Source organism: Larimichthys crocea, chromosome XXI (assembly GCF_000972845.2).
Source record: "Larimichthys crocea isolate SSNF chromosome XXI, L_crocea_2.0, whole genome shotgun sequence".
NCBI classification, from domain to species: domain Eukaryota; kingdom Metazoa; phylum Chordata; class Actinopteri; family Sciaenidae; genus Larimichthys; species Larimichthys crocea.
This window is the reverse complement of record NC_040031.1, coordinates 1,261,715-1,279,904: the sequence shown is the minus strand read 5'-3', so window position 1 is coordinate 1,279,904 and position 18,190 is coordinate 1,261,715. Positions and strand designations below refer to the sequence as shown.

At 39.1% G+C, this 18,190-nt stretch overlaps 1 protein-coding gene and 1 long non-coding RNA gene across 7 annotated transcripts in view; one reads left to right on the top strand and one right to left on the bottom strand.

Moving 5' to 3' along the window:
• cadps2 (Ca++-dependent secretion activator 2) overlaps positions 1–18,190 on the top strand; it is a 238,811-nt gene that overhangs the window by 201,658 nt on the left and 18,963 nt on the right. The window contains exons 21-28 of one of the 5 annotated variants that reach the window (XM_027272723.1): positions 1,385–1,504; positions 2,792–2,821; positions 6,130–6,285; positions 6,698–6,845; positions 10,590–10,604; positions 13,307–13,381; positions 13,983–14,066; positions 14,253–14,285. In XM_027272723.1, the coding sequence (XP_027128524.1) occupies positions 1,385–1,504; positions 2,792–2,821; positions 6,130–6,285; positions 6,698–6,845; positions 10,590–10,604; positions 13,307–13,381; positions 13,983–14,066; positions 14,253–14,285 (661 nt within the window). The remainder of the gene's footprint in view (positions 1–1,384; positions 1,505–2,791; positions 2,822–6,129; positions 6,286–6,697; positions 6,846–10,589; positions 10,605–13,306; positions 13,382–13,982; positions 14,067–14,252; positions 14,286–18,190) is intronic. The other 4 variants (XM_027272724.1, XM_027272726.1, XM_027272727.1 and 1 more) reach the window with 4 other exon arrangements.
• LOC113744184 (uncharacterized) lies at positions 10,618–17,893 on the bottom strand. 2 transcript variants are annotated; one of them, XR_003461336.1, is made up of 4 exons: positions 17,400–17,893; positions 16,237–16,415; positions 11,804–11,914; positions 10,618–11,168 (listed from the first exon to the last, which is right to left on the bottom strand). It is a non-coding gene; the product is annotated as an uncharacterized LOC113744184 (long non-coding RNA). The 2 variants fall into 2 exon arrangements; XR_003461335.1 differs by having other exon boundaries at positions 10,618–11,914.

Here is an 18,190-nt window from a genome sequence, read left to right as displayed (position 1 = left end):
CTGCATGGTGGTGAGAATACTGTAGGACTCCAGGTGGTATGTGAGCTGTGTGTGATAGATATCGGTCAGTAGCAGTTTAGTTAAGTCACGCCCCTTGAAAAGTGGGATGATAGCAGCAGATTAACAAAAATGGGGAAAATTCATGACTCAACAGGGAAAGGTTCAACAGAGAAGCGTTCAAAGCAAATATTTGTCTCTGTTTGCATGAAGACAAGACATTAAGTTAGTTGAATGATTGAAACTGAATGTTGAATATAGCTATTACAATTACAACAGGATTTCAGCATGCAGTTAGGATCTGTTTCACATTGAAATGCAGCCATGTAAATCTTGGGTTATTGTTTGTGCATTCATGAAGTAAAATATCTTAAGTCTTCTGTCTTCTTTGAACTGCCTAGAACAAATCTTTTTGCCCATGTTATTACCCAGTGCACACAGTGTAAAAGTAATAATAGGCAGCTTTTGTACTGTACATATTTCATGGGATCATTTTACCATATCCAACATTTTTATAACAAGCTTAACAACTGTGTTTACCAAATACAAAGTGCAATTTTATATAACGTGAATGCAAAAAAGGGAGTGGATGCAAATTTACTCTTGATGACTTGAGGTGCCGATGAGTTAAAAATTTCAGCTTGAGGAAAAAGAATTTGCACTGAACCCGAGCCTCTATGATTCCAGTTTATAAATTTAGGGAGACAAGAAAGACACAACACAAGGGAAAGTAACTTAGGATGAGCTCTCAACACAGCACATGCAGCTGGTGTGTACAAATCCGATTGTTTCTTTATGGGCAAGTAGCGAGTTTCTTCTGTTAGTAAGCATGCATGTGTGTAAAGATATGTTTTATTTTACAATGACCTCTTGACCTTTACATAAACTCGTTTCTCATTGTCTATTGTCTTTTCTACCTCCTGTGTACTCTCAGCGGTGATGATTTGTTGAGATGTGATACTGGCTGCTGCATGAATGTAACAGAAACAATAAAAGACAGAAACTGAACAAATCAAACGCTGCACAGGACAGCGGAGAAACAAAGGGAGGCAGAGCTGAATGTTACACACAGCAAGGACGCGCTGCAGTCAGGAACAATGTTCTTAGAGCTGCACTCTTTAACAAAAAGCACCTGAACTGAAAGAAAATAGAGTGAATAGACGCAAGCCTGACTTTTCTGTATTTTATTGGGGTTTGCTATTTATCAGTTACTGGATGCAGAGCAAGTGGCTGCTATTATATGTTACTATTCTTCTGTTTGTGAGCTGTGGTGAAGAATACCCACCCTTACCATCACTATTTCTTCTCTTTCCCTTATCCCTTTTCTTCTTTTATCATTTTCCTTTTCCACTTTCGATCAACCTTGCTACTGGCTCTGACCCGGCAGGTCGTTAACTAACAATCTAGCAAGCGTTCCTCTTCCCAAAGTCCCCAGCCTCCCTCTCACACTGCCACAGATGCCCAGCTTCTCAGCACCCGCATGGATGGGACCACTGTGTGACAACACGTATGTATAATGGGGGGGATAGACTCTCCTGAATTCAAGAGGGTATCAATCAATTAAAAATATCTAGACCTGCACCCAAACAGACCAAAACATCTGACTAATCTTCTGCCTCCACTCAGTTTAAAGCCAGCAAAAAGCTCTTGGTCTGATCACCATGTGAGCAGTGACACTGATTGTTTTTTTTTATATAAGGTACATCGTACAGTTTGTGCAACAGAAGTCATGCCAACAAAGCCGTTATGTTCATTACACACTAGAAAACTGCTAATGGGTGAAAACAATACGCCCTTCTATTGTTAGATCCTCTACTAGTGCATGGCAAAGGGTTTGTCCTCTGTACAGTGGCTCTTTTAGGACACCTGGGGCTCTACTTGTCAGGCTCAGCTTTGGTCTCACCCAACCTTAACCAGAGCTGTACTGTATGTGCTGCATAGTACGCTAACTTACAGTTTTAATGTTAAAATGCTGAAATCTAGCACATTACCAAACATGCTAATATGAACATACTGTGTTGCCTGATGATGATTACTGTGTGTCTAATTCTATGCATAGAAATGTGTGCACAGTTAGCATTTTTTATGGTAGCATGCTGATATTTGCATGTACGCACACATTGGTTGTAAGCCCTACATGTGATATACATTACACCTTCAGTTTTATCTTTTCTTATTTTTATTCAACATTATTTTAATGTTAAAATGTTAAATGAATGGAATGCTAAAGCTAACAATAGTAATAAGCTATACATGTCTTTGGGTTTTTCGGAGATCAGGTATGGTTGAAGAAGCCAGGGCTGTGGGTCGCGAATGCTCAGCAGTCGTGTTGCAGCTCTGTTTCTGTTCATCTGTCTGCATGTTTGTCAAAAAGTCCACATCACTCATAATATAATGATAAATTATACCAAGAAACTTCTCAAGTTTACTATTTTTTTACTCCCCCGCACGAAGCCCTGCTCACGCTTTAACATTCTGTTTCGAAAAACACATCATTGAAATCCACAAAAACTTCAGTCCTGGTCTCTGTGAGCGAACTGAAGAGCATGCGGCATTATTCCTGTCTAGCCAGGCTCGGCATGAGGGGGAGCTTTGTGGTTTCAAATTGTTTCTGTGACACTGTGGCTCTTTTGTCAGCGGGGCGCCGCCTGCATGCGATCGTTCCTCTGAGACTCGTTGGTGAAGATTTTGTGATGTACCATGTGTCACGAGTCCTTGTGCTGTTCAGTGTGCATGGCACGATGTGAAAAATATCAGTCTAATAATAACACAACACCTCAATTTCCTATTGCAGCTTGCAGGGAATAAACCTACCTGACATCTTGTGAGTTGAGCGATGTTCTGATTTCATGTGTGAAAGTTTTATCTAATAAAACGCACGTGGTCTTTTATCCCCAAAATATCCTCCTGTATCAAAACATGACAATTATAAAAAAAGCAAAGCACCTCTGTTCTTCAATTTTCACTGTTACAACATTTTACACTCCCTGACCTTATATATTTTAAGGCAGTATTAATTTTTAAGGTTGTCCTTGCTCGCCAGGAACAAAGGAAAGTTCATGTAGATTGTTTACTTGTGGCTAACAGCTGATTATAATTGCAAATACAGGCCATTAATTCAGTTATATTTAAGCAGCTTGAGAAATGATTATAGTGTAATTCTGTTAATTTGAAGTGTCTGAATACACTTACACTACAGATGTGTATTACACATTACAAATAAATAAATTCAATAAACAAAATACCAACAAAGCAAAAGATCTCTATAATCTAAAATAGAATCTATGGGAATGTACAGAATATAATAAACATGAGATATAATATGTTACACTGAGAAATATTACAGATTTTATTTTTGTGTTTGTTACTGTTAAAATACATTATAAGTTTACAATCAATATGTTTTTATTTTTATATTATGGCTTTTTTAAAATATATATATTTCAACCTCAATATATAAGTGGTGCGTAGGAACAACAGCTAGTTCCAGTCAGTCACAATAGCTCTCCGAGTTCCTTTTATTTCCTCTGTGCTGGAACCTGTGTCATTTTTTCATTCAATAAAGAGTTGAAGAGTGGAAAAGAAAACTCACCTGTGCCGGAGAGTAAGTGCTAATGCAGCAATATGTATCGCCATTGCCTCATCTATGTGGAGCAGTTTGTCCAGCAGTAGAGGTTAAATGAAACAGCTAATACACAACAAGCTTCATAGATCTAGACTCTTTGGCTTTCTGTTCACTCGAAGGTCAGTACTGTTGTGACAGCTTGCTGTATTACAGCTATGTGTCACCGATTAACCTGACACACGAACAGTTCTTGTGCAGACTGAATCCACTGTCTGTCGCACTGATTCCTTTGAAAATTACTTATCTTGTTGCATGATTTTGGGCTTTTAAAGCTGGTGTGATCAGGCCTTAAGGCAGGAAATATACAGTGTGAAATTAAAATATTATGTTATGCAGTTAAAGCTAGCTCTCTGGTTCCAGCTTCTCAACAGCTGTTAGAAAACACAAATAATCGAGTTTAATCATCTGGAGAAATGATCATTAATTGTACTGTAAATTCAGTGAGGGATCGGAGATTTGTTCTGAATTCACCTGCTCAGTTTAGAAACATTTCTATGTTTTTATGAATCTGTCAGTCTGTCTTAGAGCGTGCAAGCCTGCAGCAGAACTGGCAGGGCTGGTGGCCATGTCGGGGGCCACCAACGCTCGACCGGGAGGCTGGTTGAGGCTGCGTTTCTTAAAAAGGCTCCTCATTCCGACTCCCCCAGCCTTTCCCACAACACAGACCACACTGTTCCTCTACCTCACTTCACTTGGCCCTCCTCGATCCAATGAAAAAAAAAAAAGAGAGAGAGAGAGAGAGAGAAAAAAAAAGCTGGCACTTCATTAGCGAGCACAGACGGGCGAGTGGGATCGTCCCGTTCCCCAGGGAGCGGGGCGGAGCGCGCTCAGAGAAGAGCACTGCTAATTAGACATGAGGGGGATAGCCACAGAGCGTTTAATTGCACCACGGACTCAGCCCAAAGCGTTTATTCCTGTGCGCCACTTGTTAAGGTAACAGTCTTTTAAAGGCGAAGTGAGAAAAGTGAGGGAGTGAGTGGCGCTTGTTTTAACCCACCACCCCTCATACCACACCACCCCTTGTCACCCTCCTACCCCCTCCTCCATCCTCATGTGGCTGTCATTCTAGCCGGGCGCTGTACACTTGGATGTCGGTGGCAGCGAGCGTTGCCATGTGTTGCTGTGTAACCTGTGCGCAGGGGAGAAGGCGTGGAGACGTCCATCTGTCTCTGTTTCAGCCTGGTGCTGTGTTTACTGACTGAAACCACACAGCTCTGCACCAGGACTACCAAAACCTGTTGAGGCAGCTCACCAGAACCTGTAAACACTCATCTTCAACGAGTCATTATTTTTATCAGCACAAGATACTGAGCACTCGTGATGTTTTCTTGTCACCAATGGTTCTACAAAATGCTAGTCAAGAGACAATCATACCAGTCAATCAACATGTTTGTGCACATTAAATACAAATCAGGAATATTCTGCCTTTTCTGGTAAACATTTTTCAAACAAGCCCTTTAGTTCTCAGCTTTATTTTCATCCTTTCCTTGTTTGGAATTAATTTGTAGCAGAGTAATAATCCATCACAGTACACAACCTGTGTGTTCAATAATATGTTTCATATCTTGGATTTGATATTCAGCTGCTGAAAATGTCAGAAAGAAAACAGCAGTCTGGTTGTTCCTTACATTTAAGATATTTTACTTTGGACTTTCTTTAGTACTATCAAATGATGTATGTCTTTACAGGAAACTTTCAAGGAAAGTGGTTAGAAATTCCACACATATTATTACCCATATTAAAGCATTTTCAAATGTTTCTTTTGCACCACCTCATAATTTTTTTTAAAGCGCTCCCTGCTCACAGCTGTTTGTTAAGATCACATGATTCAAAACATTTCTGTCTGTGATAGATTCATTTCTCTGCATGTTAGAAATAACTGAAAACAATCACTGCCGGCATAGTGGTGTAGAAGCACGTAGCCGATATTTAATGCAGCCTACCATCATTTGCAAAAGCAATTGTTGAGGAACAATAAAATCCCTTCAAAAGAAAATATAATATACAGTAATATTCCAAAACCTCTTTAAGAAATACATCAAAATGTAGCTCCAAATAAAAATAAACAAATGTATTTGCCTAAAAGCTGTAATCATAGTCATTTCATACTATTCAAAGTGCTTTCTGAATTCTTTTTGAAAATATGTCACATTTACTCAAGAGAAAATGTATTAGAAATGCTTTAGGAAAGTATGAAAAAGCAGAATCAGCATTTACAGAAATGTACAATGCCCTGTTCATAATCTACATTACTCTGCTACTCCTGGATATAAGGATGGAAATCAGTGTAAAAAGTGACAGATGGTTTGGAGTAACTGTAAATTACATGACATGTGGTTAAAAAAAAGTGTGGTTGTATTAAAAGTAGAGACACTGACACTTTTACAGAGTTACCAAAATAAGACTTTGGAACAAATGAGCATCATAGACCGTTCAGCCAACAGCCTTATGTAGAAGAGTGTGGTATTATGATATTAAATTAACTTCCCGCTCCATCCTCCCTGCAGTAATGGCTCGGCCACCTCTGAGGATTTGTTCTGGAAGCTGGATGCTCTGCAGATGTTCGTGCTGGACCTCCACTGGCCGGAACCTGAGTTTGCCAAACATCTGGAGCAGAGACTCAAACTGATGGCCAGCGACATGATGGAGGCCTGCGTCAAGAGGTCAGACTGAGAGGTCGCCACAGCTGGATCAGGACCTCTGGGTTTACATCTGTCTGGACCCTTCACGTTTTCTCTTTATTTTTGTACCACACACCGACCAACGTGAATCCCTTTTTGAATAAATACACACATACACAGTACAGTATCTACATACAGATACAGATACAGTAATTAGCTTCAGAGTTTGGCCTCAACAACTATTAATCTGATTTCTCCTGAACCTGAAGCTCAGCTCTGAAATAAAATGTTTGAAAAGCTTGTTATTATAGTCCATGAGTTCTTGAAATAATGCTTAAATGTTTGTGTAAAATAAACTCACAAAAGTGTCACAGCTTTACACAGGCATTAAATGTCAGTCATTGTGGTCAACAATCGGTAAAACCATTCTGTTTTCTTCAATTTTATCCCTCAGAACAAAATCTGCATTCGATGCCAAAATGCAGAAAGCAAGTAAGTCTACGGACTTCCGGGTGCCGCTGTCAGTTTGCACCATGTTCAATGTGCTGATGGACGCCAAGAAGCAGTGCTCCAAACTCTGCGTGCTGGACACCGGTCAGGAGGTACGTTAACACTCACATGACTGATCACACTTTCTGACATTAATGACATATTCCATATTCCTGAAGGTTTTACCCAAATAAGAGATGGATCACTGATGTCACACACAAGCATCTCCTTTCTTAAAACAAGTAAAACAAACTGCAAGGATGAGATTGGTACCATGTATAATAGTGTTGGGAAAAATATTATAATTGAATAATAACATTAATACATTTCCATTACAAATAACATAAAATGTCATATATGTCAAGTGTCATATTTTTGATGCTGATAATCATCTTATCTTTAAAAAGCACTTTACAGTTTACCTCTGATTCACCCATTGCACACACACTCACAGAGTAGTAGTAAAACTATCAGCCCGATAATGGCAATTTAACAAACTGAATAAAAACGAGCATTGGACATGACAATTTTGTCTTTTTTTTTCTGTGTTGCAAATATAAAACAACCGATTCTCTTGAGAATGCCTCACAATGTCCCAATGGAAACACCAGCATGTTCAAACTAGGATGTGTTACAGCATTGTTCTTTCATGTTCTCATGGAATAAATGATACTGGTAGCTCTGTGACTACTTGCAGGGCTAGCTGATGAGCCACTGCAAGCTAAATGCAAACATGTTAGGTAAACCTGCTCTATATGGAAAGTGTCACGTGATAACATCTTTTTTGATTTGGCACAAAATAAATAAAATTGAAATTTATTGAAATTATGAATCCCACTGCTTTACTTGGCAAGACATGCCCTGTGTAGCATCCAAGCGCTATGATTGGCCAGTTACCTGCACTTGTATGAGTGGAAGATGTTAGCCTTAGGTCTTTTTGCCAGAAAAGCTTCTTAAAATGTAGTTAATGTTATGAAAATGAACTCAAATAATTTTTTTTAGCCTAACTGACGCTTTGTGGCCTAAACTGCAAATGAAACTTTGTCGATCTTTATACTGTCATGACGCCAACTGCATGTTCTTCCTATTCCTATTACAGAAGCAATTCCTAATCTTATGGCATACCATTCTGTAATGGGACTGTGATCCTGATCCTTAGATTATAAGCACTGGAATAAATTTCTAGAAATAATCTGAAACAAGAGGAAAAACTGAATTTGGAAAAAGAAAAATCATCTCCACAATGGGAGGAATCTTTTCTTGAAGAATGAGCCTTGGCTGAATATCAGACAAAATCACTTAAGATGGATAGATGTTTGTATTTTTCAGTTTGCATCTCACATTTCACCATCAGAGTGTGTGTGAGCTTTTAAAACCTTCAGTTGTCTTTTATTTTCAGCCTTGCACTGAACAGGTCGAGTCAAACTGTCAGAGCAGCCACTAAAACGTGACTGTTTCCCTCCAATCATCCAGTATACGGGGAGTTCAGGTGTATTTGTGTTCACTTGAAACTGCCAAACGCTCGACATGAGCTGTTAAATGGATGACCGTGAAGCCTGTGTGAGGCGGCAGCCTTGGTGCCGCTGAGAGCGAAACCCTTGGCTGCCCACAGTCTTGACAGAGAGCTAAGCTTGCTGTTCTCTTAACCTTCAGCTTCCTCTCTTCCACCGCTCGAAAACACCGTCTGTCCATTTATTGGACTATTTATTTATGCCAACAAACGCTGAATACCTGCCTGCAGAGAGAGACTATATGTACCACTTTTATGCACATAAACAGCATCCACGTATAGTTCTAGTGTTCTATTGTTAGATTTTATTTAGCATTTTCAAGGAGGAACTCAATTTCAGACTCAAAAGAAAAGAGCGTGAAAAAGAGCAGCAAGGAAATAGAGGGGTCTCAGTACACCATTAAAAGGTTTACTGTTAATGGTTTCATGGTAGATTTTCAATATAACCAATAAACTTCTGCCCTATTTTATACAAATATTATCTTTATATTATCTAAGTTCTTTGAATGTGGTGCTGAAATGATGAGTTTATTAATTAACATTTTGTCAGCAGTATTTCACTGTAGTGTAAGGTCAAGGTGGAGCTTATACTAATTTATACTATTTAATATTTATGCTATTTAAAATATATTCTTTAATAGAAGTACCCTAAGTACCCTGGCTAAACCTGTCAAGTACATGTTGTGGCATATCCACCTATCAAGACACTACACTACATTGCTGCCCTATATAGATACGCATAATCTCCACGGGGGATAATTGATTTCAGTTCAAGCTGTGTTCATTGTACTAAGTGAAGTGTCATACCACAAAAGAAACAACAGAAGCAGATACTGTGTGCGTGTGCACGCGCCTGTTGATAAAAAGATACAGTTGAGGCTGACTCATGAGTGATGAGATGCAGGTTCAGGGTGAACACATTGTGTTACTCAAACAACATTCATAACATTGTTGGCAGCATGTCGTACGTACTGACGTTCGTTATTTCAGAGTTTGTATTAGACGAGAAAGTTTGTAGAAGTTGTCCAGCAGCAAACCTCCATATCTGTTGTCCTGAGGTGTCTGTGGACTTAAACTCTATACTCACAAACCAATGTAGTTGTTCAAAGATGTGCTACCTTGCCTTGGGAGTAACACCAGTGAGTTAGCTAAGTATGCTAACACTTAGCTAATGTTTAAACAGATTACTACACTGTTTTATTTATTCCTTGCGCTTTTGATCATGCAATTTCTGTCTCAAGAAAGACAATCTATACTATATAGATGGCGACTAACACTCTTACTACTTCCACATGCATGCTGCTTTAGCATTTTGCAAATGCTTGACAGTTCTGCCATGCCTAGTAACAGTCACTGAGCTATAAGTGGATAGTCGCTGTTGGGGCAAGGGTTTAGTGAATGGTAAATTGCGTTAGGGCTTCTTAAGCAGAGCTATTCCATCAGCCTTATTTTTCGATCTTCAATATCTACAGTCTTATCCCCTCACTAATGGAGGCAGCAAGAGGTCAGAAGGCAAAAGTTGAGGAATGCAGAATCTATCAGATATCTACATGACCCAACAAAGATAATGTTTCTAAAGAATTGATAGAATGATATCAAATTGAGATGTTAGGTTGAGAATTGAGATGGGATTTTGTATCTGTCCACTTGAGAGGGCCAGACTGATTTCATGAAGTCCTTCTCGGTTTCCAAACACAGCAAACCTCTATTTTTGAAATTGTGTCGCATTAAATATTTCATTCAGCTTGTCAGGCTGAACTTCGTTCACCCTCAAAACTCCATCTGAATAACGTTGATAATTAAATGTTCAGAGTGTTTGATTGAAGACATGGTTTTGTCCAAGTCTGTTCTCAGGAGTTTTCAAAAAAAAGAAAAGCTTTTACAACTTGTCCTCTTTCTGCTGGTTTTTACATGTTTTTTCAGCCAACAATTGGAGATACATTAGAGCCCACAGACACTGAATAACATGTTTGGTATTTATATTTAAGTGTTACTCTCACAATGACTCTCTCTTATTCAACATCACAATAAAATGTGTGTCTGGGGTTGACTTTTTCAGATGAAATGTTTGATTTAAGGTCAAAACTATGATGGAAATGGAAATAAAGTTTTGAATAAATGTTATGGTCAAATAATTTCTAGGAAAATTTTAGGTCTTGAGTTGTATTTCTTAAACTCTTGTACATGTTTTTATTAATATTTCAATACTATACAATGGGGAAATGTTTTTTAATGTCATTGATTTTTAAATTTGATTGGCTGACTGGGTTTGCCCTCTTTTCTTTGTCTCATGTCCTCCCCTGTCCCTCACATCCATGCATCCTGCACATCATTGTTTGAATACCAGATTGACAAACAATGGGTAAGTCGCTCCATCGCCTCATTTATTATTTCCCTCTCACATTTTTTCACACTAGCTCCACCTGAAGAAAAAGTTTCCTTTTGCTTTAAAATCCCTGTCAATAAAAAATCCCAAATCCTCAATTAAACATACTGGAAGCTATCACTGTCAATTAAGTTACATTGCAACCTTTTTATGTAAAAGTTGAGTCTTTTTCGATGACAAAGGTGCCAGCACTGCATATTTTCCATCTTTACTTCCTCTGCCCACACCTGAGCTCTTTATTTGCTAAGCACACTTGATTCATCTAATAATAACATAAAACATCACATCATCAGCATCGGGGGAAAGCCTTGATGTGTTTTTTCTTTCTCATTATTTCAATGGGGCTCTGGGTGGTCAAGACCATTTTCAGACCTCTTAAACTCACAATGACAAAGCTTCGACAGTTATCATTAAAAAAACGAAACAAAGCTTTGTTTCCTAAAGAGTCAACATTTTAGAAATATGATTTCACCTGACAGCAGTGACACGTCATCTATTTCTTTGCTTCTTTTTTTCTTCTGGGTTGTGAATTCTTGGAGCCTGTGGCGGATTATTGTTTGTTAAACTATCAGACAAAGACCAATCATAACATAATATCAGTGATAACCAACAGCATAACCAACTTGCATGAACGGTTGACAGTTTTCCACCTGGTCACTGAGAACCATTTATCTTATTAGATCCAGAAACAAATTAGGCTCACAAAGCAATACCACACGAGAGCAGCGACGATAGCGACGATAATTAAAAAAACACCCCCACATGTCCATCCCAATTATCTCATATGTTATAGGACAAATATAAAGTCACACACAAACTCAAACTTTTGTTTTTTGACCTCCACTGTAATTCAAACACCCACTTGCACCTGCACTGTATACTTTAGATTTTATTTAAACCTCCTCTTAACTGATATGGCCCTACCTGTTTTTATTACATTATAGCCTCCCACACACACCAAACCACACTTACAAACTTAGACATTACTGGTGTAACAGGCTGTTGATGTACAATAAGGCAACAAATCCCATTTATTTAAATGTTTAAATTGACCAGATGTTTTTCTATGTGGTCTTCAAACATCAGCGGACACTCTTGATTTTCATTTAGTACCATTCAGTTGATGCTTGTTCATGTTCACTTGGCAGTATGTGCTGTGAATGAGGCCTCCTTACCTCTGACCTCTGATCGGCAGTCTGAAGGGTCCTGAAGAAACGTTCAGTCTGAACTTCATCCAAACCTTTGGTGTGGTCAGTTTTCTGCCACGAGTCTTCAAGTGCGTCAATCTGCAGAAAAACACCATATCTGACACCTCAGCTAAATCAGACAAATTCTGCTGAATGTCTGCCAAACCGTTTACCTCTTGTTTTTTAGGGGAAATGGCGTCCAGATATGAACATGTGCGTACATGCAGAGTTCAACTGGCAAGCGAGCAGACAGCCTGCGAAGAATCTGTAATAGAAACTCTCCTGCTGGATTAATGAATTCTGCTTTTATGGACCTCTATGAAACTCGGTCGATCATCTAAAATCAATGAAAATTCTAATCAGTCTGCTGTCGTTTTGTTGCTGAGGTCATTTAAATAATGTTGGGCGGTCATGTTGAAAATGTGACCCAGTTCAGAATCTAAAACATCTCACAGAGCTGAAGTAGCGGCTGCAGCTCAACGACCAGATAAATGTTTTTAAAAGCAATAATTGTTCTTTTCAGTTTTTGCTGCGCACATGGCAAAGACCAAACAATTTCTTCTCGTTTCTCTCTGCTTTTAATGGCAGCCTTTGTAGAAATAAAGAAGGCAAAAGCAGCAATGTTAATTGAGGTAAGAAGAGAAAAAAAGAAAAGCTCTCAAGATTTGCCAAAAAGATTCGACGTGCTGAAAGAGAACTGCCATTTTGCGGACTTGTGGAGGGAAAAAAAACACAATTAGGGCTGGCTCCGGTGACCTCCCTGGACCCGATATTTGTCAGCGATCTGTGTGCTTTGTTGATTGAAATTTTTAATTTGGGTGTTCTTTAGACGGCCAGTGAAAGGGCATTGTCGCCAAGAGATGAACTCCCCTGCTGCTGCTGCCATTCACCGCTCAGCCCCAGCCTTTTTTTTACTCCTTCCTACAAGGAAAAAGGTGCCATGAATATGTTTTTAGGGGGGGCCAAACGAGACATGAAATGGCGGATTAATTGAATCTTGTGTGAGCCTTTGGTCCTCGCAGCTGGACCGGTGCTTTAGAGAAATACAAGGCTGCTCTAATTGTAGGGAGCAGCACAAAAAGTATCCTTCAGATTCCTTTGCTTTTCCATCGTGGACGGGAATGTCAGTCAGCTGCATAATGGTCCTATTAGCTGCTTAACTCAGCGGCGTTGCACGGATGGGAAGGTTTTTCATGCCTCGCCGCATCAGGAGGGGTGTGTGTTTGTGTGTGTGTGTGTGTGCGTGTGTGTGTGTGTGTGTGCGTGTGTGTGTGTGGAGTCTTGTTCACATCGAGTGTTATAGGTTTTTATTTCTGTCTTTTACAGCACAGACAATACTGTTGTTGTGTATCAGGGAGGCGAGGAGTCATTTCTGGCCTTTGCATCCCATCAGTTTTCTGAAAATAATAAAAAATATTGCTTTTTGCCCCCCCTCTCTCCCACTTCCATATTTCCCACCTCCATGTCTCCCCCTCTCCACCCTCCCTGCAGCAACAGTACCACTCCAAAATAGATGTTCTGATTGACGATGCATTCAAAGACATGATTTCCTCCCTCGTCTCAAAGGTAAATCTCTTTTTTTTCCTCCAATCAAATCCTTTCACTGGCCTTTTTCTTAATTATTTTTTTTTTATATATGAATATATATTTTCTAGATGGGAGTGTGGGGTCAAGTCTTACTCGTTTTAGTAATGTCCCTTTTTGTGATGTCCTTATTTACTTTATTTTTGGAGGCGCAGTTAAGCTTAACTTTTTTATATATCATTATTGATTTAAACTTTTTAATCCTGATTTTCTTTATGGATTTGGGACATTTATTTATTGTATTCTTCCCTGTCTTGTTAATTGTTTTGTTTTCTATATTTTAAGGGGTGGTTATATTTATTTCTTAATTTCTAATTTCTAATTTCATGATTATTTGGCTAAGCTTTATTTTCATCTGCAGGTGCAGTGAGAATATTTCAGCCTGTTTCTAACAGAACTTTCGGTCTCTTAAAAGAAGACTGTGCTCGACTCCTGACAGCTTTAATTTTAGAAAATTATTGAAACACATTAAGATATTGGCACAATTTTTTACTTGTAAAAGTGAATAATCTGTTAACTCATTCACAGGCTTGCTGTAAATGAAGGGGGTAAATTGTTATTGTGTCTCCCCCTCTGTCTGCAGTTTGCCGCTGTTTTAGACGGCGTCCTCTCCAAGCTCTCGAGATACGATGAAGGGACATTCTTCTCTTCAATCCTCTCTTTCACAGTGAGTAGCCATGTTTTTGTTCCTGCAGACAGAGAGCGCCAAGCTGTTTCTTTCACTGCTCACAGAGGCAACCTGTTATTTGCTGGAAACCAGATCTTCCCAGCTGAACTTCAGTGTCATTCTTCTTCTTCTCCTTCTTCTTCTCCTTCTCCTTCTCCTCCCCTCCGGCCTTCCCCCCACTCAAAGGTGAAAGCAGCTGCCAAATATGTGGAAGTCCCTGTGAGTCCGTCAATCTGCCTGCTGTTTTATTATTCACCCTGTCCGTCACAGTCGGTTTCCATGTTTGTGTTTTCATCCGCACTCAGTCGAAGCATCGGGTGGAAAATATAGCAGCCTGGAAATGCAAAGCGGCCGTACTTTGCATTTAGCCTCAGTCATGTGCTTGTTGGTTTTTTTTTTAATTATTATTATTTAAGTTTGTCATCATACGTTTTGAACACGTGTGAAACATAAATAGGGTTTTTTATTTCATCTGCAACTCCAGAGCTAAAGATCACACAACAAGCCTAATTAATTGCACTTTTGTCCTTGGAGATGTGTTTTGCTGAAGTGTCGGTCTGTGGGCGGCAGCGACATTCGGGTGTCACGCAGTTAATGAACGGCGGCAGCGAGGCAAAGATCAGAGGCTGTGGCGAGCGAGCGGGAGGAGGAGACAACGACGTGTACAACGCAGGAGTTAAAGTGTCGAGGTGATGAGGCGTTAACGTTTGGCGGCGTTCAAGGTGTGAAGGAGAGAGAGGTTTAAGCTCCAGAATTAGATCTCACCAAGATAAGGTGACCCCTCAAAGTGATTAACAGCTCAAAATTAACAAAGTACAATTCCTCTGTGATTTGTGTTTTTGCACGTTTTACATTTTTCATCTCTTTAATATGAATTTTGGCAGTTTTTAAAAGCATCCGCTGGGATTAAAGATATAAAATCATTTTTTCCAAAACCTCTCAGGCTTCAATCCAAACAGAACAAAACACTGTGTGAACAAAATGAAATTAATACACTGAATTTGTCTCTCCCTGTCTCACTAAGAGTAGGCTGTAATTAAATGTTTTTGCCCACCATAATTAAAACACATTTCCTTACTAAATTTTATTTGTAATGTGATTAATATTAAATGACTGACACATGTCTAAGCCTATCACACTCAGCAGTAGACTCACCCCATCTCAGCTTCAGCCAAATTAAGATATGTATCCAAGTATCCTTAGAAACTGTGTCCATATTGCATCTGGTGCCAGTGTTCAGTGGCAATGCAGTAACTCGTGTTTCCTCTATGTACAGAGTGTGTGGAGGTCCATGTGGTGATTCTGACACATTCACATGCTGTCACAACTAAGATCTGTTTTGTTTTGTTTCATTTTACATTAACCTTAAAGGAATAATTCAGCATTTCTTGAAACACCTTTCTGCTTTCTTAGACGAGATGATTGAGACCACTGTCGCGTTAGCTTAGCGTTGACAGTGGAAATAGAGGCGAACTACTAGCTTGGATCTGTCCAGGTATCAAAATCCACCTAGCAGCACCCCTAACTCTCACTTATTATTAACGTGTTTAATTTGGTTGATTAATGTGTAGAAAAAAATAATTTTAAGAATAAAAAATTTCACCGTTAATGCTATTTCTTAGTTGCGACCAGTTTCCCAACTTTGCTGGAGTCTTTGCAGATTGTGTTTCAGCGTGACTACACAGTCATCCATCTCACAAGTGATCAAAAAGATAAGCTCCTATTTTTTCAGTACAGCTGTCTGCAACATTTCACTTTAATTCTCTCTCTATATGTGTGTAAACATTACTCAAAACATGTTTCTGTACACTTTACGTGCGTAACTACAGTGATTAGCACTGAAGCTGCTGCTCTAACGTGCTGCTCATGCGTCACGCCTCCTGTCTTGACAAAGGCTTAATTTTTTCCGTTGTTCATTTAAATTTTTTTGTTTTGTTCTTTTGTTTGTTTTTTTTAACGATGACCACGCGATCAAGTGATCTATCAAGTCCTAAATCCTAAACTGAGTCATTGAACAGTTAAGATAAAGAGCAGCAGAACAATCTCACGTAACCTCCTTAATCCCCTGCCCCACCGCGGTACATCCCACGTATCCCATCGTGCTCTCTGGTTCCCCTCCAGACTTCCTTCTCAGCTGCTTCCTCCCCTGAAATTATAATGTAACCGCTACCTTGGCCTTTTGGTCTTTTGTGTGGAGGGAACCTGACGCAGGTAAGCCTCTTTTCCAGGTGGGATGAAGAGCTGGAGGGGGTGGGGCCTCTGAGTCGCCTGGCTGGACAGCTCCGCCCCTTCACACCTTGTCACGAAAGCATGTAGCTTTCATCCTCGGCTGTTGACATTTTTCTTTCTCTGGATTTCAGAGGGAAACGCCCGTTATTACTTTTTACATTTTCGTACTCGTCTTCTTTTTTATTCATTTCCATTCTGCGTGAATAAAGTCATTTCATCTGTCTTTCTGTCATTCATTTTCATTTTCAACAGATACAAAAACATAAATTTGCTTTTTAACTTACAGTAAACCTTTTACTTTTGACGTTTGAATAAACTGTAATTTGACTTTGGATTGTTAGGTGCATTTTTAAAAATCTGATCCAGAGCACACTCCTGTTATAATGACTGCCTTTAAATCTCTCATCACTACAACCTCCCTGTGCCCACTTGTATCAAGGTCAGAGTCATTCTGCGGGGTACTCCATTATTCATCATGATTTTTTAGATTTTATCAGCTTTTAGTCAATTAACATTCATTTTGTTAGTTAGCAAAACTACAAAGTGAAACTTCTGGCTGTCTGTAAACGTGCACCACAAGCTGATGTCAGTACTCTCAGCCAAAGATTGCCATTCTCTACCGTTAAAATAGTTCTAACCAAGTGGACTGTGCATCAATAATCAAATTAGCGTTGGTGCTAACACATAGCCAGATAGCAGTCAAGTACTGACAGACTGCTAACACCTGACAGTAAGCAACAGCCTGAATCCCTCAGTTATACTTGGAAGTGAATCACAACGTTTTATTCTGAGCAGCAGCTCATCAGCGCGTGAAAAAAATAACGTTAGCTTTCGTTAGCTACGAAACGTCAACACTGTCTTCAGTCGTCGGTGACATTTATAATTTATTAAGGTCTATGTTTCACAAAAATTGTGTTCTCTTCAATGTAATTAGTATAATAGTGCAATATATAATCTCACTATTAAAACCATAATCATAAATATAAGCTTATTGAGTCACAGTTGAATAGGGGTGCACTTTCTTAATTAAGTTTTTACCTCTATGATTTTATATATTCTTGCGTCACCTCTCGTACCATTTCAATATTATTTTTTAGCTCTCACCTGGTGTACAGTTCTTACAACGTTGTCTTCTTAGGTTGAGCATAAAGAGTCCCAGTGGACATATTTGACTGTCTCTACAAACGTAGAACAAACAGTACTGTTCCTGTAATACTTCAAACTTTGAGTACAGGACCTTAACTTGTAATGAACTATTGTAATATTACAGTACTAATACTTTAAATGGTTGGAGTCTTTCACTGTGTGTTTCTCACACTGACTCACACGTGTTCAGCAGGTCTGACATGCTCACGCCTGCACAGCCAAGATACCAGTGACTGACAGCCACACATGCTCATATCAAACATATGCACACTGGCAAAGCAGGAACACAAACATTGGAAGAGTGATCATCATCACTGGCTCTTCACCATCTCCAACACAACACGGTCCTGCAGGGCCACTCCAAACGTTTCTCGGGCCCCAAGTTCCACAAAATATTTCAAAAAACCTTAACCTACCTCTTGTCAGGGGTGTTCTGGGGGTCTGGGGGTCATGACCATACAATGTCCCTGTGAGGGAAAAAAAGTCCAAAGATTAAAGAAAGATAAGTTGCTTGGGGATCCCTGAAAAAAAAAAAAACTTCTATCTAGTATATAAGATATAGTTATATAGATATTGTTATATAATATATCTATATATATATATCTATATATTTCTTTAAAACACAGGTGGTAAATACAAGTGTATTAAACAACATATTGAAAATATACCTCAAGCTTAAAAAAGACCATCATATTTTAGTATAGAATAGTATAAAACAATATATAAATATACATGTATGAAACAAGTTT